General features: G+C 52.4%; 7 protein-coding genes across 7 annotated transcripts; 3 read left to right on the top strand and 4 right to left on the bottom strand.

Annotated features, from left to right (window-relative positions):
- The first annotated feature begins 775 nt into the window (after positions 1 to 775).
- Positions 776 to 1,789, top strand: P152DRAFT_31599 (mitochondrial import inner membrane translocase subunit Tim17 family protein). Its single transcript, XM_033675188.1, has 3 exons — positions 776 to 1,021; positions 1,083 to 1,178; positions 1,249 to 1,789. Exons 1-3 carry the CDS (start codon positions 923 to 925, stop codon positions 1,600 to 1,602), a joined length of 549 nt encoding a protein of 182 aa, XP_033533935.1. The 5' UTR covers positions 776 to 922; the 3' UTR covers positions 1,603 to 1,789.
- Positions 1,790 to 4,759, bottom strand: P152DRAFT_487867 (uncharacterized protein). Its single transcript, XM_033682106.1, has one exon. It carries the CDS (start codon positions 4,640 to 4,642, stop codon positions 1,997 to 1,999), a length of 2,646 nt encoding a protein of 881 aa, XP_033533934.1. The 5' UTR covers positions 4,643 to 4,759; the 3' UTR covers positions 1,790 to 1,996.
- Positions 4,760 to 5,697: 938 nt separating this feature from the next.
- Positions 5,698 to 9,574, top strand: P152DRAFT_487859 (uncharacterized protein; the record flags this gene model as incomplete). Its single annotated transcript, XM_033682105.1, has 2 exons — positions 5,698 to 9,033; positions 9,182 to 9,574. The coding sequence occupies exons 1-2, from the start codon at positions 5,992 to 5,994 to the stop codon at positions 9,572 to 9,574; spliced, it is 3,435 nt and encodes a 1,144-aa protein (XP_033533933.1). The 5' UTR covers positions 5,698 to 5,991.
- A 258-nt stretch (positions 9,575 to 9,832) lies between these two features.
- Positions 9,833 to 11,405, bottom strand: P152DRAFT_514451 (uncharacterized protein). Its single transcript, XM_033682865.1, has 2 exons — positions 11,106 to 11,405; positions 9,833 to 11,051 (listed from the first exon to the last, which is right to left on the bottom strand). Exons 1-2 carry the CDS (start codon positions 11,310 to 11,312, stop codon positions 9,978 to 9,980), a joined length of 1,281 nt encoding a protein of 426 aa, XP_033533932.1. The 5' UTR covers positions 11,313 to 11,405; the 3' UTR covers positions 9,833 to 9,977.
- Positions 11,406 to 13,150: 1,745 nt separating this feature from the next.
- On the bottom strand, positions 13,151 to 15,667 carry P152DRAFT_514450 (uncharacterized protein; the record flags this gene model as incomplete). Its single annotated transcript, XM_033682864.1, has 3 exons — positions 13,151 to 13,479; positions 13,536 to 13,619; positions 13,669 to 15,667. 3 exons carry the CDS (start codon positions 15,665 to 15,667, stop codon positions 13,151 to 13,153), a joined length of 2,412 nt encoding a protein of 803 aa, XP_033533931.1.
- Positions 15,668 to 19,813: 4,146 nt separating this feature from the next.
- P152DRAFT_31533 (uncharacterized protein) lies at positions 19,814 to 21,085 on the top strand. The gene has a single exon (XM_033675182.1). It carries the CDS (start codon positions 20,062 to 20,064, stop codon positions 20,860 to 20,862), a length of 801 nt encoding a protein of 266 aa, XP_033533930.1. The 5' UTR covers positions 19,814 to 20,061; the 3' UTR covers positions 20,863 to 21,085.
- Positions 21,086 to 23,274: 2,189 nt separating this feature from the next.
- Positions 23,275 to 23,594, bottom strand: P152DRAFT_458680 (uncharacterized protein). Its single transcript, XM_033679518.1, has one exon. The coding sequence runs from the start codon at positions 23,580 to 23,582 to the stop codon at positions 23,421 to 23,423; it is 162 nt and encodes a 53-aa protein (XP_033533929.1). The 5' UTR covers positions 23,583 to 23,594; the 3' UTR covers positions 23,275 to 23,420.
- Between the last annotated feature and the right edge of the window lie 285 nt (positions 23,595 to 23,879).

Raw genomic sequence — 23,879 nt, 5'->3', positions numbered from 1 at the left:
TGGAACAACGGACTTTAAGAGGATATTGCATGACAGGGACAAGGTGCGCCACGCAGCAAGGTGGCTGATCGATGCGGGAGGCCTAGAGCAATACCGGGTGGCCAAGGAAGTTGAGGAGGAGGTAATAGAGGACTGGAAACCGTTCCAGTTCCTCCACGACGTGCCAGAATAAGCTCTCCGCGTAGGCGGAAACACCGACTCTTACGGATAGATGATAAACGTTTGAGATAGTCTACTAAAGGGAGGAGGCGGGATTTTATGTACCCGCAGCCTCAGGGCTACGGGGAAACTTTTGCCCGCGGCAGACCAGATAGAATATCGTGCTCATAGACCCGAAAGGGATCCAGATAGTACGTTAAATTGATTCTTATTATTATTATTAATTGCGCGGTTTCGCCCTAATTTGTCGCTATTGGGCCGGGTTCGTCTGTATGCCTCTTTTCCAAGGCGACGTCGTTCACTTAGCCAACGGTTTGCTGTACGTCGAGAAAGATCCAGCTTGCGGAGAATATCGGACAATGGTTGACCTTCGGTACGGCTATCATACGCTTCGAAAAAGCGAGATTTTTCGGGTGTGTTATGTTCTTGGCGCTTAATTGGCCTATCTGGCGTAATTGGACGCTCCATGAAGAGAAGACAGTGGCGTTGTAGTAGATTGGAGTTTGTAATCTGTTAGTTGTGATTTGTAGAGCTCTGGAAAACTGGTGATGTAATTCGTGCCAAGACGCTTTGTATGGGCCATCAATTTCTTCCCCCAAGAGAGCAGTGGGTGCCTTATAGCCTCACAAGCGAAACTGTGTTTGCCTTACAACCTCAGGCACAAAACCTACATCAACATTGATCCAGATCAATCCAAGTCTCAAGATCATCTTTTTCCAACCGCGACTTCACCCAGCACCTCCCCCATTACTAGATACTTACCATGTCTCTTCCGGGCGGCAGCGGCTTCCCCTTCCCCCAGCGGCCGGGGGGCGGGCCGGCGGCAGGCATGAGCCACCAAGAACAACAATACGTGAAAGCGGTACGCCTCCTTCAACCCCGAGTCCAGCCTCGTACCTCCGCATGCTAACCATCACCCGCAGATCGAGGGCGCCGGCGAGAGTTGTGCGTTTAAGAGCTGCATGGCGGCGGTCATGGGCGCGGGATTAGGAGCGATGTTCGGCGTGTTCACCTCCGCGGTAGGTCTACTCCAACTCCCTAACCTCTGGGCCCCCTTCATTCCTCCACCATATCCTAACACCCACCCAGATGCGCTACGACACCCCTCTCTCCCCCACCGCCCCCGAAATCTCCACCCTCCCCCTCCGCCAACAACTCAAACTCGGCTTCGCCGAAACCGGCCGCGCCGCCCTCTCCACCGGCCGCAACTTCGGCACCGTCGGCTTCCTGTTCAGCGGGCTGGAGTGCGGCGTCAGCGCGCTGCGGGCGAAGGACGACATGTGGAACGGGATCTGGGCGGGGGCGTTCGCGGGGGGAATTTTGGCGCGGAAGACGGGGCCGCGGGGGGCGGCGGTGGGGGCCGGGGGGTTTGCGTTGTTTAGTGTGGGGATTGAGTGGTGGTTGAGGAAGGGGGAGGATGAGAAGCGGTTTGCGGTGGAGTGAGGGAAGGGGTGGTTGTACGTGTACGATATGGATAAAAGCATGGTGGGTTGGCTGTTTTGGCTGTTGGAACGAGATTTGCATGGGATGGCGCTGGGATTGTTCAGATGGTGATGGCGTACACTTTGCTGTGGGCTAAAATAATAGATGATACCCTACACTCTGAGATATATAAAAGTTGTCATGTCGATTTGTGGATATGGTTTATAATGGACCCGCAAGGATATCATAGAGACTCGATAGAGATGGTCATAACATTCCTTCATAAACATATATCATACGTATCTGGGTTCTCCAACGCAATCCATCCAAATACAGCTAAATCCAACGTAAATCTACCCCGGATATCTCCGCACGCTCAACCCGCTCAACCCAAATGAACAAACTCCAGCCCCACCTACCCCCGCTCAATCGGGGCATCCCCCTCCCTCCTCGCAATCCTTCCCAACAAACTCCCCTCCGCAAACCGACTCTGCTCCCTCACATCCACCATCGGCCCCCTCGCCTGCGTCCCACTCATCACCCCCCTTCCCTTCCCCACCCCCTGCCCGCTCCGACTCCCCGCCAACAGCCCCCCACCCGTAAATCCCGCCTCCTCTCCTCCCTGATACCCAGCCCCCGACGATACGTGCTGCACCTTCACCCCTTGCCCCCGCAAACTCTTACCCCGCTCCACCCCGACCGCGCGCTCTGGACTGCAAAGGTCATACCCATCAGGCCCGACAGCGCGGCCTGCGAGCCCGATCAGCACGCCACCTGACGAGGGGAGGGGCACGCCACGGCCTTTGCGGGCGTGTTGGGGCGGGGGACGGTAGGTTGGGGTGAGGTCGACGAGGGGTTTGGTGTCGGTGGAGGGGCGGGGATGGGAGGAGCGGGTGGAGGTGGTGCGGGCGGGGGGGTTGGATGCGGTGGCAGTGGGGGGACGGTCGGAGAAGGGTTTCGGAGGGGCGTTGCGGTCGCGGTCTTGTTGGGCTTTTTGGCGTTGGGTGTAGGTGCGGCCGAGAAGGGAGGTGGGGACGAAGACGTCGGGGTCGGCGAGGGTGAGGAGGGGTTGGTGGGGTGGGTTGACGTCAGGGGGGCTGGAGGGAGGGGTGGTGTCGGTGGCGTAGCGGGCGGGGAAGGCGCTTGGGGGGGCGCGGGTGCGGAGGGAGGGTTTGCGGGTGTGGAGGGCGCGGGGGGTATCGATGGAAGGTCGGGGATGGGTGGAGGGGTTGGTGGTGGCGCTGGGTTGGCGGACGTGAGAGCTGGTGAACTCCGAGAAGTCGAGGAGGGGTTGGAAGGAACCGAGTTGGTAGTGGGATTCGATGGAGTTGGTGGAGTTGCGGCGAAGGCGTGCGGCGGCGGTGGTATTCGACCTCCCGAGCGGTGGGCCCTCTCGCTGGTCGCTGCGTTTCGGACTGGGCTTCTTTTCCCCTTCGCCGAGGACGTGGACAAGATACCAGCTCCGCCAGCCTTGGACGGCTCGATAGAAGTCGTCGGCGAGTTGCTTGTCGGGGGTGCAGAAGAAGTGCACAAAGGTCGAGGTGGACATAAACATGCTCGATTTCTGTTGGCTCTTGATGGCGAAGCAATGCTTTTTCGGGGGCTTCACCTTGTGTTTCCGCTGCCGTGGGGTCGGGGTGTAGATATCGAAGTCGGAGAGATGACACACGTTGGTTTGGTCTTTTGTGGAAGCGTCGCGATTCTTGGAGACCGTCACTTGTCCGTCTTGGTTGATGTAAACCCAGCGTTTCGACCATTTGGACGGGGTTTGAGAGTACAGGACCGGCCAGGACCCCTTTGGTTTTTGGCGGGGAACCGTTTCCGCGACGAGGTCATCATTGTTCTCGGCGGAGGAAGGGATGAGGATTAAGGTATTGGAAGTGTCCTCGTCCCAAGAGTTGAGCACGTCTCGGATATGCTCGTATCTTCGTACCGGTCGTTGTACGCCAACTTTCTCGAATAGCTCGAGGACCACGGCCGTCTTCGTGTCGACGGCCTGTGACAAACAGATCTCCGCTGACCGGATCAAGTCCATGGGTGTCGTCGTAGGAGTTACCGGAAGCATGATACGCGAGTTCTCGCACTCAATCGTGACACGTCGGTCTCCAGCATTGACAGCCGATAGTGGCGCATCGACGCGAGGGACGATCCCGCCTCCACCTGGCCGAATCGTTGCTTCGATGTATGGTTTCGTTTCTTTTAGAAGCTGAGTTGGCGCATCGTGTTCTTTCTTCCTCAAGAAGCCAAATCCCATCTTCGAATGCGACGGTTCCTTGTCCGTCCCCGAGCTTGGGAGGCTCTTGGGCAGGCTCTTGGGCAGGCTCTTAGGCAGGCTCGCTTCCCTTGTGGCTGGTAATCGTGCCGGTTCCTGGTCATGGGATCTGGAATGGTTGCTGAGCTTGCTCATCGCCTTCGCCCTCTCCCTTTCGACATGCTCCTGTTCCTTTTGTAATCGCTGGGCCTCCTTGTCCTCCTCTTCCCGACCCCTGCGTTCCACTTCCGCTTCCCGCTGCAGCAATCGCTCCCGTTCCCGCTTCTCCTGCTGTTGTTTCTCCCGCATCCGCCTCTGCCGCTCCGTCTCATTAGCGATCAACTGACGTGCCTCCTCATGCGCCGTGAGGGGTTGATGTGGTTGCGGCATGTACGTGGGCGCGGTTTGCGCATTGCGCGCCGAGGTGAAGGGACGCGCGGCTTGTGAGACCATTCCAGATCGTGATTGCGATGGAATCGGCGAGGTTGGAACAGTGTTGCTACCGTCACTGGTGGGGGAGCGGCCAGGGTTCGTCGTCGATCGCATCCGCATCCCCTCGTTCGGGGGTGACCCTGGAGCTGTATTTGGCGGGCTGCGCATCGCAGGGACGACCGGGGCGTTGGCACTCCTCACAGATTTCGAGCGATGATAACGCGACATGCTGCGTGCCACGCCTACGGGAGCCGGATTTGCGTCTGGCATGGGGAGGGAAGGAAGCGGGTCGGCAGGCGCGGTGTCGAGGTGTTGCTGCTGGGCCTTTCGCACGGAGCGGTAGCGCGACATTTTGGGAGGACGGTCGACAGTCTCCATGATGGCTATCGGGGAAGGGAATGCAAGTGGTTTTCGTGAGGAATTTGGGTGTCGCACAACATGAAGACGAGAAAGCGAAGGTTACGGAGTCTAGATCACACGATGCGCTGGCGAGGGAGAGTTAGGGGACACGACCGCAAGGTGAGCTGGCATGGAGCAGAGGATCAATCCCGACGGTTAATTGGATGTCTCCTAGATAATTGTCTGGGCAGCATTGCCAAGGTGGTAGAAGGAATTATAGAATTGGGGGATAAAAGGGAGGAATGCAACATGCGATTTGACGGATCTCGTAAATTGCATCTGGAAGGATTTCAGCGGGGAAAGAGCAGAGGGGGAAGGAGCAGACGGCGATCGGCACTGGCACTGGCACAGGCACTGGCACAGCACAGGCAGATATACAAGGCATCAAGGCGGAAAATAAGGCATCAATACATTAAGGCAATACCTCCATAGTCCATAGTCCCAGGCTCCCAGCCATACATGGTGCCAGCCTGCCAGGCCCCAGGGCATCATTATTGGAACTTATGTCATCAACGACTCTAGGGTTTTACTTGAAGGGACTCCAGTGTACATTATAACAATCAGTTACTGAATTAAAAAACCAAGCATTTTATCATGCAAGTCTCGATCCATCTTGGAAGAGAGAGGCAGGAATACGAGTAGAGAGCCCAATAAACAATCATGGTTGGCTGTTGAGACAATCGTGGAATATCCCTTATAATGAACTTTCGAGACTGGAACTTGGACTTGGCAATCGAATATAAATAATGTGGCTGCCTGATGTCGCCTCAGGCCAATATCTTCTAACTGAGCAACTTCACATAACATCCACTGCGTCCATTCGGTTCATCTATTCATGGAATATCTAAGCCTCCTACAACATTGTAGATCGAACGAGACTCTCCCGACAATTGTTCTTGTCAGCTGGAGTATGCTACCCAGTAACCCAGTGCACGTTCAATTGTAAGCAATACCGCGTTCGGGGTCATTGACCCGCCCTGAGCTGACTGGGTAGGGACTCTCCTCCGCCCGCTCGTTCCACCCATTGCTGACGACATCTTCAGGTTTCATGTCACTTTCCACCCTTCATGCGTAGCCGTGCTTTACACCGTGGTGGTCCTCACATGTTGCCCTCACATGTTGCCCTCACATGTTGTCCTCAACATAAACATACTTCATACACGGCTTTTCCGTCTCTACACAAGGGATGTCCTTGATCAAATCCCATTCCCCCAATCTTCAACCAGCACCCCTCACTCGGCTTTCAACTGGCTTTGTTAGTACGAGATTCAGCCTACGGGCTGGGAGGCTGACCTCCGATCCTCCGTAAACGCATAACCTCTCCCAACATGTTCTCCTACCTCCGCTCCCATAAACGCTCCGGCTCCACGCCTGTTTCTCCCGACTCCGCCGCTCCCCCCGACTCCTTCGCTGCACCGCTATCTGGTCTGGGCATCTCCGAATCGCAACCTACCTCCGCGCACTCGCCGATATCGCCATATCCGCCCATTCTCCCCCCCATTCCTCGGGTCGCGTCGCAGCATGGTCCGTCATCCCTATCGCAAGCCCCGAATGCGTTTCGACCAACATCCGGGAATGATCAGTCGTCGAACCGGAGAGGGGATGCGGAGGAGATGCTGCCCACATTGCAGGAACGGCCGATGGAGCCTCTAGAGAGGGTTGAAAGCGAACCGAAAGCGGATCCTCGACCAACAATGCAGAGAAGCCAAGATGCTGCAAGGAGATCGTATACCCCAGGAACGACAGGCTTTCGAAATCGTGGACAATATACGTTTGGACAAACACCGTCTTACCAGCCAAGGGACACGCAACAAGAAAGGGATCGTGAATTACCGCCAGTACCGTCATCAAGCCTGTATCTCTCTCCTACCACTTCTCGAGATGCTGCGCCCCAAGAACGACCGTCTTCCTCCAAGCAACTTCCTCCTCTGCCACCACCGCCTCCACAGCCAATCTCAGCGAAACAGGGGAGGACAAAACTTAACTTGCGAAACCCCATGTCGTTGCTCTTGCGGCGACGTTCAGGAGCGGTCCTGGAATTGGCCGACGACTCCCTTGTGAGCCGTCGGAATCGGACGGTACCGGATTTACCAGACGACTATGATCCTCGAATTATTGGCAAAGGTGTGCATGACTTCAGCGTCCCAAGGCCCAAGCGGAACATATCGTCGAACAACGTCGGACACGTAGCACCATCATCCGAGGAATCCAGGACAAACACAAGACGCGGAAGCGCTGATGGACGCGCCGCCGACTTGCGGCCGGATATGGAGCACACGCCGGTTTTTCGAGAACATTTCGACGAACAACCGAGCCTGGACAACTCACAATCCGGGGTTCGAGCCGAAGCGCTTGCAAACCAGAACTTCATTGCGAGAAATTCGATGCTGCCCCCACCCCCCGAGCGAGAGCCTCCGCCGGTACCTAGAAAGTCACCGTCTCCTACTCTAATGCCGGAATCGCGGCCAACGCACAGTCTCGTCGACCAAGAACAGGAAACCTGGGAGGTGGTGGAATCGATCCCGGGGTCAGCCCGCGAGAGTCGCAAAACCGCCTCCCACACCCTCTCCCAACGAACCACCGCCAGTTCCCGCACGAGCTCCAGCCTCCACCGCCTCCTTCCCCACAAAACCAGCAACGCCTCCCGCTTCAGCTTCCAGTTGGGCAGCGGCGACTCCGCGCTCCAAGAGCGGATCCTGGAGGAACGACACAAGCAGAAAGCCGCCGCGCGTGCCACGAAGCACGATTCGCGAGAGGACGCGGAGGACGACTACAATGACATGTACGATATGGACGAGTTCGATGACTTCGAGGAGCAAATCCCTGGAGTTAATTGCGATGATGAGGAGGATGAGATGGCGGCGTATAATCGGATCGCTAATCAGTCGTCTATCGACGTCTCCGCGGTGATGCTGAATGGGAACGCTTCGAGTGCCGTGGGGAGCGAGCATCCCTTCAACGGACTTCCAACGCACGGTTCTATGTATGGGACGGCTGAAAACGTGCTGGGCGGCCGACCGCTGGCAGACGCGCCAGACCAACCTCAGTCGAATACTACATTCACCGCCCAGGGACTGGAAATCAATGGCTCCGACGGCGCCATCCAAGTGACCATGGACCCGAGCACGCAGATCTCGAATTTCCCAACGACCTCCCTGCAACCCTCGGGTAGCCAAAGCCGTCGATTCAAGTCGGATTTCGGCGACGAGAACCTGTATTTTGACGACGGGGTGATGGGGGAGGTTGGAGAGAGCGAGTTCGACGAGTCGATCTTTGACGATCCGGATCACCCGTTGAATCAAAGGTTCAATAAGGGACGGGTGCCGCCGGTTGGAGAGAAGGAGTCCACTTTAGATCCGGGTGGCTTTATCGGCAGCGAGTCCCACAGCGGTGGGATCAGACGGGCTGCACAAAATGCAAAGCCACGGTTGAAAATGAGCACCAACTTCGCGACGTTGTCAGACTACCACGGAGCATTGGCTGAAGCTGCTAACCGTGCTGCGGACTCCGGCCGTTTCACTCGCAAGGCCAGTATCGATGTCCCCGTCCCTGAGAACGCAGCTGCCGGCCAGCACTCCGACGCTACCGACCTCAGCACCTCTCAGGCCTCGTCCTCCTTCGAGGCAGATAGAGATGAAGGCCATTCTCCCGCTCGGTCCGACCCATCCCTCTCCTCCCGTCCGAGCCTCATCCCTTCTTCCGGCCACCTCAGCCTATCCACGGCAGTCTCCCCACCAGCACCCCACACCGTCTCTTTCACGCCCTCATCCATGGGATTCTTCTCGGACTCTGACGATCCATCCGACCCCTTCTCCGGAAAGCTCTTCATCGACTACGACTCCGACCTCGATCCGTCCCTCGCCTCCGATCCCATGATCGCCGCTGCCAACGCCGAAGCCCTCGCCTACGACTCCGACGGCGAATACGGCCGGGAATTCGGCTTCTACGCCTCCTCCGCCCAGCTCGGCCCCGCCGCCGTCACCGAAGCCTCCAGCATCGGCGGTGTCTTTGCTCCCCGCGGCATCGACCCCGTCGCTCGCTCCCGTAGCGTCCGCGAACCGAACTTGACGCCCATCACGGAGCGCAGCGAGCAGAGCACGCGGAACTCGTTCGCGAGTGTAGGGAGCTTCATGAGCGGCGCGAACGCCGTGCTGGGCCCCGCGGCGGCGACGGCGGCGGTGGCGAGCCCTGGCCTCGCGCAGCTGGCGCAGATTGGTTGGGATGAGGAGGAAATGAGCTTGAATCAGCTGATGCGGCTCCGGCGCGGCGCGTTTGGAGCTAGCGAGGTCAGTTTGGGGAGTGCGGGGTCGAGCCACGGCGGGGGATCGCGGGGGGGCAGTCCGATTGCGACGACGGGGGGCGGGTTTGGGGTGAGTCCTGTGGGGGGGAGGCGGGGGAGTCCGCGGTTTGGGGCGATGGTTTCGGGGTTGAGTTATGTTGATGCGGAGGGGGATGAGGGGAGCGACGGCGGGGTGGTGGGGTATGACGTCGAGGAAGAGCGGCCGCGGCTCGTGAAAGACCCCACGGCCACCGATGTCGTCCTCCTTCACCCACCGACCGCGCACGGCGAATCCGATCCCGACAGCCCAACCGCACCCGCAAACCTCTCCACCTCCCCACCCCATCCCACCAGCTTCTCCCCCAGCAGCTCCATCAGCAACGACTCCATCCCCTCCCTCCCCACCCCCGCCCCCCTCTTCTCCTCCCCGCCCCTCAAACCCCTCCCCCAACCCCCGCCCTATAGCCCCACGACCTACGCATCCCCGACGTCGCCATCGCATGCGCACAGCGGTAGCGGCAGCGGAGCGGACACGGTGTCGTACGTGCGCGAGGCGGACGGAGGGAAGGGTGGGGAGTTTCATTGGGTGGTGGAGCGGCGGCGGACAGCGGAGAGTGGGGAGATGGAGGTAGTGGGGCGGGAGATTGTGAGGGGGGGAAGGATTTAATTTGACAGAGGGGTTTTTGATACCCGTCTGTGTTGCGGACGGGTTGTGCGATGTTACTGTTTTGACGGGTGTGATATGGCGTTTGGGTGGGGAGGCAGTTGAGCGATGATTGATACCACACCATAATACTTTCACATAACGACGGGTTCTGCATCCAGACTACCTAGGGCCCAGTCATTTATAGCACTCCATAGCTATAGTCACAGCACGGAATGCATAATATGAACAGTTGTCTGGATTCGCTCACACTCATCAGCACCATTCTATCTATCTCGTCTACTAACATGCCAAAACCACTCCAACAACCCTACAACCCAAACCGGAGCCCCTGGCCGTCGAATCCGACATCGATCGTAACCGGATCACCATCAACGCCCTTCGCGTCTCCCCGGATTCTCCCCAACAACATCAACAAAGCAAATCGGCGCACTCTTCGCGTCCCTCGTGATATCCCCATGGCCGTGCCCATTCCCCGAACCTTTCGCCCCCGCTCCGACTCGTTTCGCCTCGCGACGCGCGATGTACGTCTCTAGCGCCATCCCCTTCTCCGCTGCACGCGCAGCGTAGCGTTTCTGCTGCTTCGTCGACAGCGCGGCGCTTGAGTCGACGTGCGCTGGTTTCTCCTCTCGGCGGTTCTTCTTCGACGTGCGTGAGGATGGGTCCGCTGAACAGTTGCGCTTCTCGGGCCGGGTGGCGGATTTGGATGTGGGGGATGGGGCGCGGTGCTGGAGCGCGGTGGCACGAGAGGCTTGAAATTCGGTCAGCGTTGGATTCTCGGGCTCCTCAGGCTTCAGATTCAGGACGCCGTTCATCGCTGGTGCTTTCGACTTTCTCTCCTCTTTCTTTTCCTTCTTCTCTTTCTCCCCCTTTTTCTTCTTCTCCCTCTTCTCGTCTTCCTCTACCAACTCTTCTTCTCCAGTCTCGTCATATTTCTCCTCAGGGAAGTACTCCACCCACAGACGCTTCATGTGAGCCTTCTTCGCCTCCTTCTTCAACTCCTTAGCAGCCTTTGCTTCATCTGAAGAGTGACTCCGATGCGGTGGAGCGAGACCGTATTTCCCCTCGGCCATTTCTTGCTTGATCAGACGCTTCACTCGGCGATTGAGTTTCCGCTCCTTCCTCTGCCGTTGTTCCACGGCGCGATCCGGAACGTCCTTCGATTTGGTCTCGTCTTTCCTGCTCGAGTCGTTGAGATGGGCTCGCTCCGTTCGGTCCATCTTCGTTCGCTTTCGTGTGTCGCCTTGTGACGAGTCCGCAGCTTTGCGCTTCCGCTTCGAGGTATCGGCAGAGGCTGGCTTCGGTACAGCGGCTGTGGATATAGTGGATAGAGCAGCTTCGATAGAGGTTTCGTGAATAGTTCCGTGTAGACTCTCGCCTTTCACAAAGAACCCGTAGAGTCCACCCCTCCTAACGCCGCCTTCTCGAATCTGCGAGAGTGCACTCTGTTCTCCCAATTAGTACCCAAGCCAGACGGCTAACAGGAATTGCCCACGCACTTGTTTCCCGGTACCAATATCGTTCAACGAGTCATTGAACGCTCGCAACCACCACTGATCGCTCGTCAGCGACTTCGGTTTCCCCAATCCTAGCACGTTGTCTTTCTGCGAGATGAGGAGAGGTTTTTTGATGCCACGGCCGGTTCGGTCGAGGGAATGTCCAGCACCTTGCCAGCCATGGCTTTTAAGATAGGCCTCCGCGTCCATGTAAACGACGGGATGCTGGGATCGTCAAACGCGGTCGAGCTGTCAGGTGGCAGTGGGGGAAAAATATTGCGTGCGGGAAATGCATCTTTGATTCTTTTGATAATAATTTGATATCAATCTTGATCGGCGTTTCCAACCTCCGATTGTCAAGGATGAAGTGTCCCGCCGCTATTCCGTTTTAGGATTAGTCAGCTCTGGAGGTCAACATCAGATAATTAATGGTATCTGCTTGATGTGACATCTTCCCGATCTATCTCAACAATAGGAAACATCATTACTCCTTGCATTGCTCTATTCTAATGGCGCTTCGAACTGGCGTCCTGGGAGGTGCCACATACAGTGCTGTAACTAACCTGGTACCAAGCACACTGACTTACTTTCCACGAAGAAGACCTGTATTCCTGCACGGAACGTTGCTGTCTCAGGATGTTTATTCGATGAGATTGTGCTTTATCGATTGGCAATCAGGAAAGCCAGTCGCAGTCCTAGTCAATATGCAGTTGTTCCTAATTTGATTCATGCCTAAAGTGACATACCGGCCTTCTTCACCAAGATCGGCAACCATCTCATCCGTTGCGTGTCTCACAGGGAACAAGCGGTTGGGGACCAACATCTCTTTGCTACCACACAATACTATCTGTCATTCTCGATAGATCTAACTACTACAGAACCCGAACTCATCCGTCAATAGCGGAGTCACGTCACTGTCCCTCCCTACTATGGCTGTCTGTAGTTGCCAACTGGGCAGTTTGCTCCACCAGGATGGTACTAACAGGACAGAAGTCTGGTCATGCCTCACCAAAGCCTCACCAAAAGTCGCGCCTTTCGACCTCTAAAATCAGCCACTAATTATTAATAAACATAGTTAAGTTAACACTTTTCATTTTACAATGCCTTAATTCTTAACTTGAATAACTAAACTTTTATATAGTTAAGCAAGTAAAGTTAAAAGCCCCGAAAATGTAGCAAAATTTCGAGATTTTGGTGAGGAATCACCCATTTAAACAATCTGACGGCAGATTGAACGGAGCGAAGCACAGTGATACCAGTAAGTAGCTTAGCCTTCTCTTCCATAACTATTGCTGTATTTCTCTGACGCTGGATAGATACTGGATAGATACGGTGCCTATACCGGAAAAGACACCAAGAAGATGTACCAAGCCATATCAATCAACGTATTGCACAACTTTTTCCACTGGCTGCTCAGCCAGCGCCGCGGGAAGGAGGGACGGCGACTTCGAGGGACCAAACTGGCCATTTCTATGGGCACATACTGGAAAATATATCGGCTTGTGTATGAGCGAGCCACTGGCGACGAGATCAACGGTCCGACGACACGTGGGATGTATAAGGTTAAACAATGGTGAAAATGTCCTCGTACATGTGACCTGAGACAGGTTCGTCCTGGTACTTCATTTGTCCTAATCCTACGGACTGGACTCCTGGAGCAATTCCGGGCAGTTCCGTCCACAGTACTCAAATGCACCTAGTGAGGACGAGTGATTAACGGTATACAGAAGCAGAGGAGGGCCAGGAAAGGCCTGACAAGTATATAGATGTAGAAGAGCTATCCGAGCAAAGTGCAACGGTTCAGAGCAGAGGAAGAGGATGCAACTCTGACGGGAGCGGCTTGATTTCTGAAAGCGAAGGGCGGGAGCACCATATTTATAGCTGTACGCTGCATAGCTACCACTAGGACGGTTGGGACAGCCTATGAATTAATCAACCAACAAATCAATCGTCTGAGGCCCTAGGACGCCTGAGAGGCCGGGACACTTATTATATTAAGACACCCGATGTACTATGATGTTATTGTGAGAACGCCAGGTTTGCTCGTTTCATAGTTCTTCTTCCTGGTCTACAGGCACAGTAAATGATTTTCCAGCCTTATAGCCAATATTGAGATCCCTTCGAGAACGACGACTCTGAGAACATTTGCTTGGCGTTAACAATGTCGACGCTGTCGGCTTTGGTGTATTCCCGGTAAGGTTGGGGGCAGTTGGACTTGTGGACATTCCAATGGCCTGCTTCGCCCTTTGAAAGTCGCCTGTGAGCGGCTGCGCATGTGTCGTATTTCCGTTAAAATCGAATGGTTGTGGATCGGTGGAGCTCGACGGAGTATTGAGTGTGGTCTGAGGGCCAAGCTCACTCGAGATCTTGGACTTAACTACTTCTGATCAGTTACTAGCAGGAGTCTATTTGGAGGGTCTGTGTGCATCATACCTGATGCTTCTTCCACTTCAAAAAGCTGTTCTTTCTTATGGTCCCACTGTTGTGTTCTAACCTGTTCTTCCACATCCGGCGGGTCTGTGCTCTTGTCAGATAAGTTCGGGGTCTGATATTTCTAGTCACTCACTATCTGGAAATGCTAGCCCCGTGCTTCTTAGATTCTTGAGATCAATGAGCCCCGTCTCGAGTGCTTCTAGCTTTTTAGTAAGATCCCTTCTCTTGGACTTTGAATCAACTCGTTCTTCAACGAGGTAGAGCCGATCACTCTTAGGTATCGCATCTAGATTCTTGATGGAAAAGATATCCTCAAGTTTGTGAAGAAGACACCGCTCCACACCCAACATAGTGACATTGTCAATAAATGTTGGAAGTTTGATCTCATAGAACGCCAAGGTGCACTCCAGAGTGTCGACCAGTGTTTTGGTTTCGTCGTTGGCGTCTCCCAGGCGAGATTGCTTAAGATTCCTGATTTTGTCCTTGAAATTCAAGTCGAATGTGGCGATCAGCCCTTCTTCATGTGGTGCATAGAAACCGTTGCACGCTCTGCTAAGCTTCTTTCTACGCTCCAATAAGGCTGGCGCAACAATCCCATCCATGATCCGCTTCGCGACGTGATCGTCAGTTCGAGACTTGATGATTTCCTGGAAAAAGTCCCAGACCGCCTTATTTATTTCATCTTGGTAGTTTTGCATAATACCCTTCCAGTTCTTGACAAGCCGCAAGTACAATTGAGACACGACCTGGGGGTTTTGGAATACTCCAGGCGGATGCCCTGTGTTGAATTCCCGACTGATTTCAGTTGCTTGTGCAATGGCCTCGGTGTGGAGCTCGTGTTTCTCTCCTGACTTCGAGTCAAGTATTAGGAAAGATTTGCCATTTAAGAGCATGTCATCTCTAAATTTCTCCCCGATAATTTGCGCCTTGGCGCGAAGGTTTCTATGAGACGTTCCTCCACGTGCAGAAGTGAAGAATGACTCAATCCAGACTCCCACCCTGGCGTCGCGGATGAACAGTCGCATTTCCTCGGCAAGCGATCGAAGATACTTATCCATTTCTTCGTCTCCATCTCGCGATGGTCCAAGTTGTTCGAGGTCTTTCTGGGCCTTGTCGATCTCCTTTTGGATATCCGCAATCACTGGGCCTAGGTTTTGATTCACGACCCGCTGAGTGAGTTCGCTTAAGCGGACTCGCAACGAATCTATCCCCTTGTTCTTCCAATCCAACTCTTCCCAAATACCTCTCTCCAGGAACCTTCTCTCAACTTCGTCTCGCTTTTGAGAGGTGTAGTCCGTTTCTTTCGAACCTCGATTTCTCACAACGTGCCAGCCATGTGTGTATTGCGCAGTCTCATGTTGATTCATCGCCAATCTCAAATAATCTTCTTCTCTGTCGCGATTGTCGCATCGATCGACCTGCGTTATGATACCAATCGTTCGATGTTCGTGGAGGTCGAATTTTTTCACTTCATCAAGGATATCATTGGTATTGACGTCAACAGCCGCATTTACTACAGCCATAATGATGGCCCGAGGATTCCTTAAGTACTTTCTCATGAAAGCGAATGGAATGCTTTTCTTCAGCGCATCATCAGCGGATCCAATGACACCGGGAAGGTCGACAAGACTCAGATGTGGCAAATCTGGTCCTTGAATCTTGATTCTGAGTATGTCTTCACACATTTTGTCTTTGGGCCCATTTTCTTTAAGGCGTGCCTGTGCGCGTTGCATAGCTTCGGCGATGCCATCGAAGGAGTCTGCATTATAAAACGTCTGAAAGAGAGGGTCAAAGTGTCCCGTAGGGATGGTATTTCCAAAAGCATGCTGAATTTCGACTGTAGAACTGCACTTGTCAGACCGTCGCAGGATTAGCTCGGTTGCCCACCTTGTCCCGAGCCCTGCCTTCACAGGGAACTTGAAGCCTGAAATAGCCTCAAGAACAGAAGATTTGCCGGACGACTGATTGCCGCAGACCACGAGCTGCGGGAGCGGAATAAATCGATCAATATGCTGCAGACGCAACTTATCAATTTCGTCCAACAGCGGATTCTTCAATTGGCCTAATTTCTCCTGATCGACTTGGATATTAGCGGTCTTGAGATCCACTTGGTGAACAATAGGAGGTGCCATTTTAACACAGTTAGATGTAGTAGTCAAGAGACCGAGAACAAGAAAGAGAGTTGTGCGTGAGCTTCGATTCGGAAATATGTGAACAAGATCAAGGACAAATTGAACAGACTGAAGACGTGAGTTGCGTCTGTGATGGAGGGTAGTTAAAGCAAGTATTAGACAATACCAGAGACTGATTTTATGGAGGAACATGGTAGGGGCCAAAGGGTGCTCTCATGGGGAGCCTGCATACGCGCTGGGGTGATATTAAGCACTGCATTTGCTGTGCCGCAATTATAAACAGATAGCGCGGGCATATGAAATGCCATCATGGTCGCGAGACGGCGCGTGTCCGAGCTACCAAATCATAATCGTTCTCATTTTCTTCTGAAGCAGTAACTGAAACAATGAGTTTCGAGCCGAAATACTCCAAGGGAGATGGCGTGCAGGTTCGTTGTAAAGAACGCTTTGAAGTGGTTCAGCTGAGTTGGATGACCACTGGAGGCTCGCGATGTGTACCATAAGTCCATAACCCCTGTTGTCCGGTATCGACTGAAGCGACTGGGGTCCGCACCCCAGTGGTCAACATCTGACACCTACGGAACAAGCACGAGGGCATATCATTCGCGAAAAGGGTACGCGCTACCGACCGGAGAACATCCAAAACCGACCAGCGACAAAGGGCATAGTGCTCCATATTGCTGCGTCTTGCAATTGGTATTCCAAAAGCAGCCTTAAGTTCTATCACGACAAGTCTGAAGATCCTCCAAAGCCGCAAACGCCAAGGAAACCGAGGCAAAAACAGACCGAAACAGACGAATAGTTCTCCCAACGATTACAAGATTGGAAGGCGAAACTGCCCCACAAAGTTGAGGTCAAACAGAAGGGGAACTCCATGACACAGGAGTATTACGCCAAATACATCCTCCCTGGTTACATTGCGCATATTGAGGCCGCTCGTTTACACCATCGCGGGTCGTTTGGTGCAGACGTTTGTGGGCCACTTTTGACTCTTCAGGAAGATAACGATCCATCGCACGGTACACGGTCAAATAACGTCGCATCTTCATTGAAGCATATCAATTGGATTGATTGCTTACATCATCCATCACAATCTCCAGACCTGAACCCTATGGAAGCGCTCTGGGGGATCCTGAAACAGAGGGTACGCAAGCGGGTATGGCAGACCATGGAAGAGCTCAAACAGATACTGATTGATGAATGGGATAAAATCACGATGGAGGAAGTACATAAGATGATTGCAGAGATGCCATACAGATGCCATCTAGTTGTAGATAATAAGGGAGACTTTATTAAGACTCCATTGTGGTAGACAGCGATATATCAATATATTTGGTGGTGGGAATATAGTGCCAAGACACTTTGTAAGGGCCATCAATTTCTTCCCCCACGGAGGCCATTTTATTGATGCCTTTCTGCCTCAGGCATAAATTCCTGAAAAAAAGGTACATGATCTCTTGCGCACTCCGTAACTCTCCTAAACTAAGTTACACTTGATTTTAATAATATACCGATTAGTATACTTCTTCAGATATAGAGCTACATTTTGATATACAGATCGATATGAAAAGTATATGCGTTGCCTACTCCCATTTTGGCCGTCTTCTCGCCATGGTGCATGATGTGATCCGTTGCCCCAAGCAACTACTGCCAAAATTGTAGCATTTTACTTCACCTGCTAATAACTCTAGATATACTACTTGGATTGCAAACCCAAATATTTAAATGTATTATTATTGGCCTCATCTGGAGCTTCGATTCGATATATATTTTGGTATATCCATGCATCATTAGGAATAGTTAATCTTTCATCATCGGTAGGGATAGAAAGATACGAATTTTCATGTTTGGGTTTGGGGTCATTTTATTCATCAACTACCTAACTTCCGGGTAATGCGACTGAATCAGCTCCAAATTTAAATTCATATACATCTATTTACTCGTCTCGACGAGATCTATCGATCTACCTACTTTTCATGTTCATATAGCTATGCCGAAGGTTGGAAAAAATCGCGATGCCATCTTTTACAAGAATTTCGAGCCAACGGCCGCCGACCGTTGGGCTTGTAAGCACTGCAAATGGGAGCGCACCAAAAACGTCACGGAGATGAAAAAGCACCTCCCTAAATGTCCAGCGATCAATCAGAAGGCTACTGATGACTCTACGTCTACAGATCTATCTTCCTGTACAACCCTTACCCCATCATGTACCTCATCTTTACGCCAGACGACTATCTTCTCCAGTCGCGGGTTCTCCACTACCTCTACAAGCGAACGGGAACAAGAAGCCCTAGAGCTCCTCCTTACCAAATTTGTGGTGATGTCTGGATCACCATTTAACATCGTGGAAGACGAGGATTTCCACCGTTTTGTGAAGAGGCTATGCCCTTCCTTCAAAGTCCCATCATGCCCTACGGTCTCTGGACCGCTCCTCGATCAACTATACACAGAGACGAGGAATCAAGTGGATACTGTCTTATCAGGGTTTGGTAATGACTTCCAGTTAAATATCACAATTGATGAGTCTCAGAACCGTGCAGGCGATCGAACGATTAATTTCTCAATCACGCACGATACCTTCGGTTCGCTTATGATACAGACAAGACCAGCACCTCGGACGGCGACCCTCGACGCTAAATTCCTTCTCGAATACGTACGCGAAGTCCTACAGGATACAATTGGTGGACAGATGAGGAGGGTAAACAGTCTCTCTACAGATACCTGTTCCTCTATGCGTAAGCTGTGGAGACTGATTGGTGAAGATCCAGAGCTCAGGCATATACTCTGTATTCCGTGTCAGGCACACAGTCTCGCCCTCCTCATCAAAGATATCCTTGCGATGCCTCGTTTTAAGCATCACTTTGACTTGTTCAAGGACCTCATACGCGATATCCGATCCTCCTCGAAAGTAATGAGCGAGATACGCCTTAGGCAGAGGGAGCGATACGGGAAGACGCGGGTCCTTGTCGCATCAGTCGAGACGCGATGGGGAAGTCACGTCGGGAGCCTGAATTCGCTCAAGGCGAACAAGGAAGCCATCCAGGACTTCTTCCAGGATCAATTAGACGATATCACGATCGGCGACGCAGTGAAACGACGCCTCCTTGAATACCAAAGCAAGATCCTAGGCACAGAGCTCTGGAGGGAGCTCGATAGGACCATCGCGATCATCGGTCCTGTTTCAAAGCTCCTCGTACAGACTGAATCTACACGCCTTGATATTGGGACCGTGATAGAGAGGTGGGCAGCCCTTAGGAAGGCAATCAGCGGAGTGGGTTTCCAGGAACGCGATCCTATCCTCCATGCAGAGCTTGATCGCGTGGTCCAAAAGCGATATAATCAGCAGGTTGGTATACCACTCCATCACCTTGCTTATCACCTCCATCCAAGTCATCGCACGGCTCAAATTTCACCCGAAGACTTTACCTCTATGTATGAGTTCGTCAAGAAGATGTTTTGTCACGAGGAACAGGATGCGCAGGCGTTCTGCGATGAATTTTACAGCTACAAGAGCCCGGATACCGCGTTCGCGAAGAACGCCTTCCTCATGCGACGGGAGGCGGATCCCATCCTATATTGGAGATGCGCGGGTGGTATGTTTCAGATGAAATGGCTCAGTTCTATTGCGTTACGCGTTTTCAGCGCCCCATCAAGCTCAGTCCCATCGGAACGATCATTCTCAATCCAGAACTTCCTGGTGGACTCAAAATGGGCACGCCTAGATGCGCTTCGCGTTGACAAGATGATGTACATCTATATGAACAAGCGGGCCCTCCGGTTGGCTAGGACCATGAAGCGCGACGGGACTAAGATGGTGCTTCCATCGCAGGATGAGATCATGGGGCGAATGGAGGAAGATACCTTGTACAGCCAGATGGCGATGGAGGAGATGATCTAACCGCATCGTTTTCACACAGTATATGCATTTGTATACGTATCTAGATATGCGCCAATCGCCAGCAACATCTCCAAAAACGCACTCTTTGCGATCAGTACATCTTCTTCGAGCCAATCAGATCACAGGATTTCTGTATCTCGTGATGCCAGAGCCGAGTTGGTTCGTTCTTCACGGAAATTCCTTGGGCCCACCAAAAAACGCCTGTAAACTTGGCATGTAACGGAAAATTTTTGTAATACGTAAATTACTGTAATTCTAGAAATTTTGTAAGGCTGGTGAGATTTTCCCCCTCAAAGGTATCAAAACTGTTGTGAAAGGCGACAAAAGTAGAAGACTATCCCCTTCATGGCTGCAGTGCTCAAAGACCGGGGTTTCGACCAGGATCCCTGTATTTGCCAAGCTCCCACCAAATTCCCTCCCAAATTGTATACAGACGCGTCTGAGGACAGGAAATTTAATCAATTCGTTTCGACTATGGGTGTTTTTGGTATTGAATATGGGTGTTTTCGGTATTTCGAAGCCTTTCGACGTGGATCTCGTACCTACCGGTGAGGTGGCCCATTTTGAGACCCGCGAAGAGCTCCTCAAGACAGGTTGTGCGATCGGTGAAGGTGAAGATCTAGATCGCGTCAACGTGTCGCAGGAAAACGATGGAGATCTTAAGATACAGACCTCTCAAGACACACTATCTCAAGAACTCCTATCTCAAGGCAAACCGCAGGCGAAGAGAGGAGGAAAGAGGGGGAAACAGGCTCAAGCTGAGAGCACGCCTACAGTACCAAAAGCCCCCAAAAACACCCAGAATCCACCGCCCCCAGACCCATCGCCTATCGTCGATTTCGATCCCTTAATAATACCGGAGAAGGTTTCGCATGGTATATTGCCTGATACCGTCAGGTTTCACGATCCTGGAGCGATCATAGACCTCATCTTTACCACAGAATTTTACCATACTCTCTGTGTGAGTACTAACCTGCACGCCCACCATGCACCCGAGAAGGAACTGAACAGCCCACGCCCATGGACCGATGTTACGGAGGAGGATCTCCGCGCCTATCTTGCGATCTTGATCTATATGGGTCTACATCGCGAACCACGCGTGGAATATTACTGGAACGTGTTATGGTCCCAGGCCTGCGGCCTGTTCCCTTGGTTGTGGCTGAAGACGTGGCTGGTGGATTATATCAGAGAAGCAAACAAACATGGTAACACAGCAGTAGGGCATTGGAGAGGAGAGTCGCTATCTCGCGCACAAAGGTGCCGGGAGATTTCTTCTCTCTCTCTCTCTTCAGTTTAGATTAATGGAACTTGGTAATCGCAGACCTTGCGCATCCAGACCGTGTCAGAACGAGCTTAATCCTAATCTCCCACTCCACCCAACGGTTCGTCGGTATATGGGTCGTGTTCATTGGCAACAGATTGATCGATATATCGCGTGGCATATACCTATAGCCCCAAAGAAGTTAACACCTCTGGAGAAGGTTCATTCTATGGTGAAGTTCCTTACCTTGAAATTCCAGGAACTCTGGCGCCCTGGATCCTATTGTGCGATAGACGAGGCGATGGTTCGCTTCCTTGGGCGGGCAAAGGAAACCGTGAATATCCCCTCGAAGCCCACGCCTATAGGGTACAAGGTCTAGGTCCTTGCATTCCATGGATACGTGTGGGATATGAGGCTACACGCGTATACCGCAGGTCCGTTCGGCATAGAGAAGAGGTAAGCATGGTCTAAAATAGTATACTTTCGTAAAGATGGTGGGAAACGCGTTATCTCCGCACCAGTGGAGGTGGTGTATGACACCAGCTCCTAAGTCTCAGTCCGCGAAAACGGCTCTAACCACGGTGCCCATACCGTACAGGATATGGCTATATCTACCACTGTCTCTCTCCTAATATTGTGTTTTTGAGGTCCTTGGCTAACGAGTGAAATATATAGGTCAAGAAGCCGTACGAGTTTACCCCCACGCAGGCTGTTGTCCTGGATCTCGTCATCCCGCTGCGTGCAAAAGCCGAGCGCCCTATTGCTGTATGGCTTGATAACCTCTCCACCACCAACAAACTCCTCCGTGTCCTACGAAACGAGTTCGATATAGGTGCTGCAGGGACTGTCCGGTTCGTCAAAACTGAACGGGAGAAGCTCCTTCTGAAGGATAAACCTCTTCAGGATTATATTGATCCAGACCTTTCAGACTTGATGACCAAATACAATTCTAAAAAGGCGAACGCCCATGCGTTATACACGGCGACTGATAAGTCGAATACAGTCCTACAGTGCGCCTGGATGGATGCGAAATTGGTCTATTTTATGACCACTGTTTCTCAGCGTAGGTTTATATCTATACCGGTTATAATAGAAAGTAAATAAGATGCCTGGGTACGGCGCAAAGCGTTAGAATATATATGAAATTTCATATATATATATTAGGACGCCTTAAGCCGTGTCATGGCATTCTATCTGCTTCACTATTCCGCCCTTAAGTTTTACTGACTTACTAACTTCTATATAGCGACGAAGGCCTAAGGACTCCAGCTCTGCGGACCAGGTCCGAAAGCAGCTATTCGCGCCTGGTGAATACAGGAAACCGCTCCCTATCCCCGAGTTCATAAACAACTACAACCATAATATGAATGGAGTAGATATAGCCGACCAATTACGGTGTCGGTGGGCGATCGCTAGGCGGTGCAAGAAGACGTGGAAACCGCTGTTTCTGTATCTGGTAGAGACTGCGATCTGTAACGCATACATGATCGCGATGACTCCCGCGCCGCCCACCACGCATCACCAGGATCACCTTACAATCTACAGTGGTGCGGTTGGCCGGTTACCATCCCCTTACCATGGTGCCCCTGAAAAGCTCTTTGAACACGCAAAACAGTATGTTTCCTGTCTAACAGCCGGTCGCACTGCATTGCCTGATCCGGAAAGGAGGAAACCGCTGACAGAGCTCTCTGTTAATACGATCCGTGGGGCTGCAGGATCCAATGGGCGGAAGAAAAGTGCTCCAAAAACTCGGTATGGATGCAATCGGTGTAGGACCCCACTGTGTAAAAATCTCATATGTTGGTCTGCCCATCTGAACGAGGCACAGCGTCAAGCATAGCACATATTTTCCCTTTCTGAATTTTTTAATAATATCTCATGCTCCCTTTTTGTAATTACCTGTAATTTCCGCCCGAAATTTCTATGTAATTAGGTGGTGGTGTGGCACATTGGCAGTTTTGGTGGTTACAATCTGATTTTGGTGAGGAAGTTGAGCACTGCAGCGACGGCCATAGAGGGGATACCCCTATTCTTTCCCTTTTTAGGGAAATGATCACCATTGTAAACCATATAAAGTAGCTGCAGGAACAGCCTGTTTTCGTAGGATCCGGCTCTGTAGGATCAAGGCCAATCTATCTACGCTCTTTTGGAATCTAACGGTGTTTTCCCACTGTGTCGCTGCATTAATCACCTGATTGAGCGAAACCGCTATTTATCTCACAATAACAGCCGTGACCCAAACCGCCGTTCCGTATACATATCGTCCACTCGGAGAGAAGAGTTCACACATCACCATGTCAGCGCTGAATGTCATAGTCTTGGGCTGGTCGCCCAGACTTGTGGTAGTTGGCCTTGCGGCCTGACGATGTGTTGCACTTTGTTTATATAGATCTTTTCAGAGGAGACTTGGAGCTTCTTTTTCGCTAGTAAATCCCATAATGTAAGAACTGGACTCACTAGTTATCCATTTACGTGATCCGTTATATTGAGGCGGTATATACGAACCCGATCACTCTTTATGCCATTTTACGACAGCATATAATGCACTCGTAATCCCTAGTTCATCATCGCGTCGCTCCTTATTCCTAAAACCACTACCTATCCCTCTCCCGGCCACGCAGCAACACATCCAGCATGCAATAACAACCGATGTCCGGACCGTACGTCGTCTGCGTGACGTCCGCCATGTAGCTGCTGAGCAGCGGATCGAGCGGCAGCGCCAGCCAATCCTGGTCTCCGAGCCCGAAGTCGCCCATGACATTGTCGCTGCCATCATTCGCGGTTTCTGCTCAGGGCGCGCTGGCGCTGTCGCCACTAGCCGCAGTGTGTTTCCCTCCCTCTCCCAGAGCCGATGTCAGGCATACCGGTGCTTAGGTCAAACCCAATCGCGCCGAAACTCGGAAGGGGCATGATGTTGATGCCGCTATGCTCGAAGCCCAATGATGCCCTAAAGTATCTGATTGTTCGGTTGGTTCCTGCCACTCAATTTGAGAGCGGGTGAGCTAGGAGATGGCCCTGGTGGCATTTCTCCAGTCCACTGCGGCGTGCCGGTC

The sequence above is a fragment of the Eremomyces bilateralis genome (assembly GCF_010015585.1).
Source record: "Eremomyces bilateralis CBS 781.70 unplaced genomic scaffold P152scaffold_10, whole genome shotgun sequence".
Classification (NCBI taxonomy): Eukaryota; Fungi; Ascomycota; class Dothideomycetes; order Eremomycetales; family Eremomycetaceae; genus Eremomyces; species Eremomyces bilateralis.
Note: the sequence above shows the minus strand (reverse complement) of the source record. Positions and strands in the feature narration are given on the sequence as shown.

What these genes read in the sequence shown, in the direction of transcription:
- P152DRAFT_31599 (XM_033675188.1), top strand. Translation starts at nt 923, where the DNA reads ATGTCTCTTCCGGGCGGCAGCGGCTTCCCCTTCCCCCAGCGGCCGGGG. An exon ending in AACAACAATACGTGAAAGCG is followed by an intron (nt 1,022 to 1,082) that starts GTACGCCTCCTT and finishes CATCACCCGCAG; the next exon opens with ATCGAGGGCGCCGGCGAGAG. An exon ending in TCGGCGTGTTCACCTCCGCG is followed by an intron (nt 1,179 to 1,248) that starts GTAGGTCTACTC and finishes ACACCCACCCAG; the next exon opens with ATGCGCTACGACACCCCTCT.
- P152DRAFT_487867 (XM_033682106.1), bottom strand. Translation starts at nt 4,642, where the DNA reads ATGGAGACTGTCGACCGTCCTCCCAAAATGTCGCGCTACCGCTCCGTG.
- P152DRAFT_514451 (XM_033682865.1), bottom strand. Translation starts at nt 11,312, where the DNA reads ATGGACGCGGAGGCCTATCTTAAAAGCCATGGCTGGCAAGGTGCTGGA. An exon ending in ATATTGGTACCGGGAAACAA is followed by an intron (nt 11,052 to 11,105) that starts GTGCGTGGGCAA and finishes TTGGGAGAACAG; the next exon opens with AGTGCACTCTCGCAGATTCG.
- P152DRAFT_31533 (XM_033675182.1), top strand. Translation starts at nt 20,062, where the DNA reads ATGGGTGTTTTCGGTATTTCGAAGCCTTTCGACGTGGATCTCGTACCT.
- P152DRAFT_458680 (XM_033679518.1), bottom strand. Translation starts at nt 23,582, where the DNA reads ATGGGCGACTTCGGGCTCGGAGACCAGGATTGGCTGGCGCTGCCGCTC.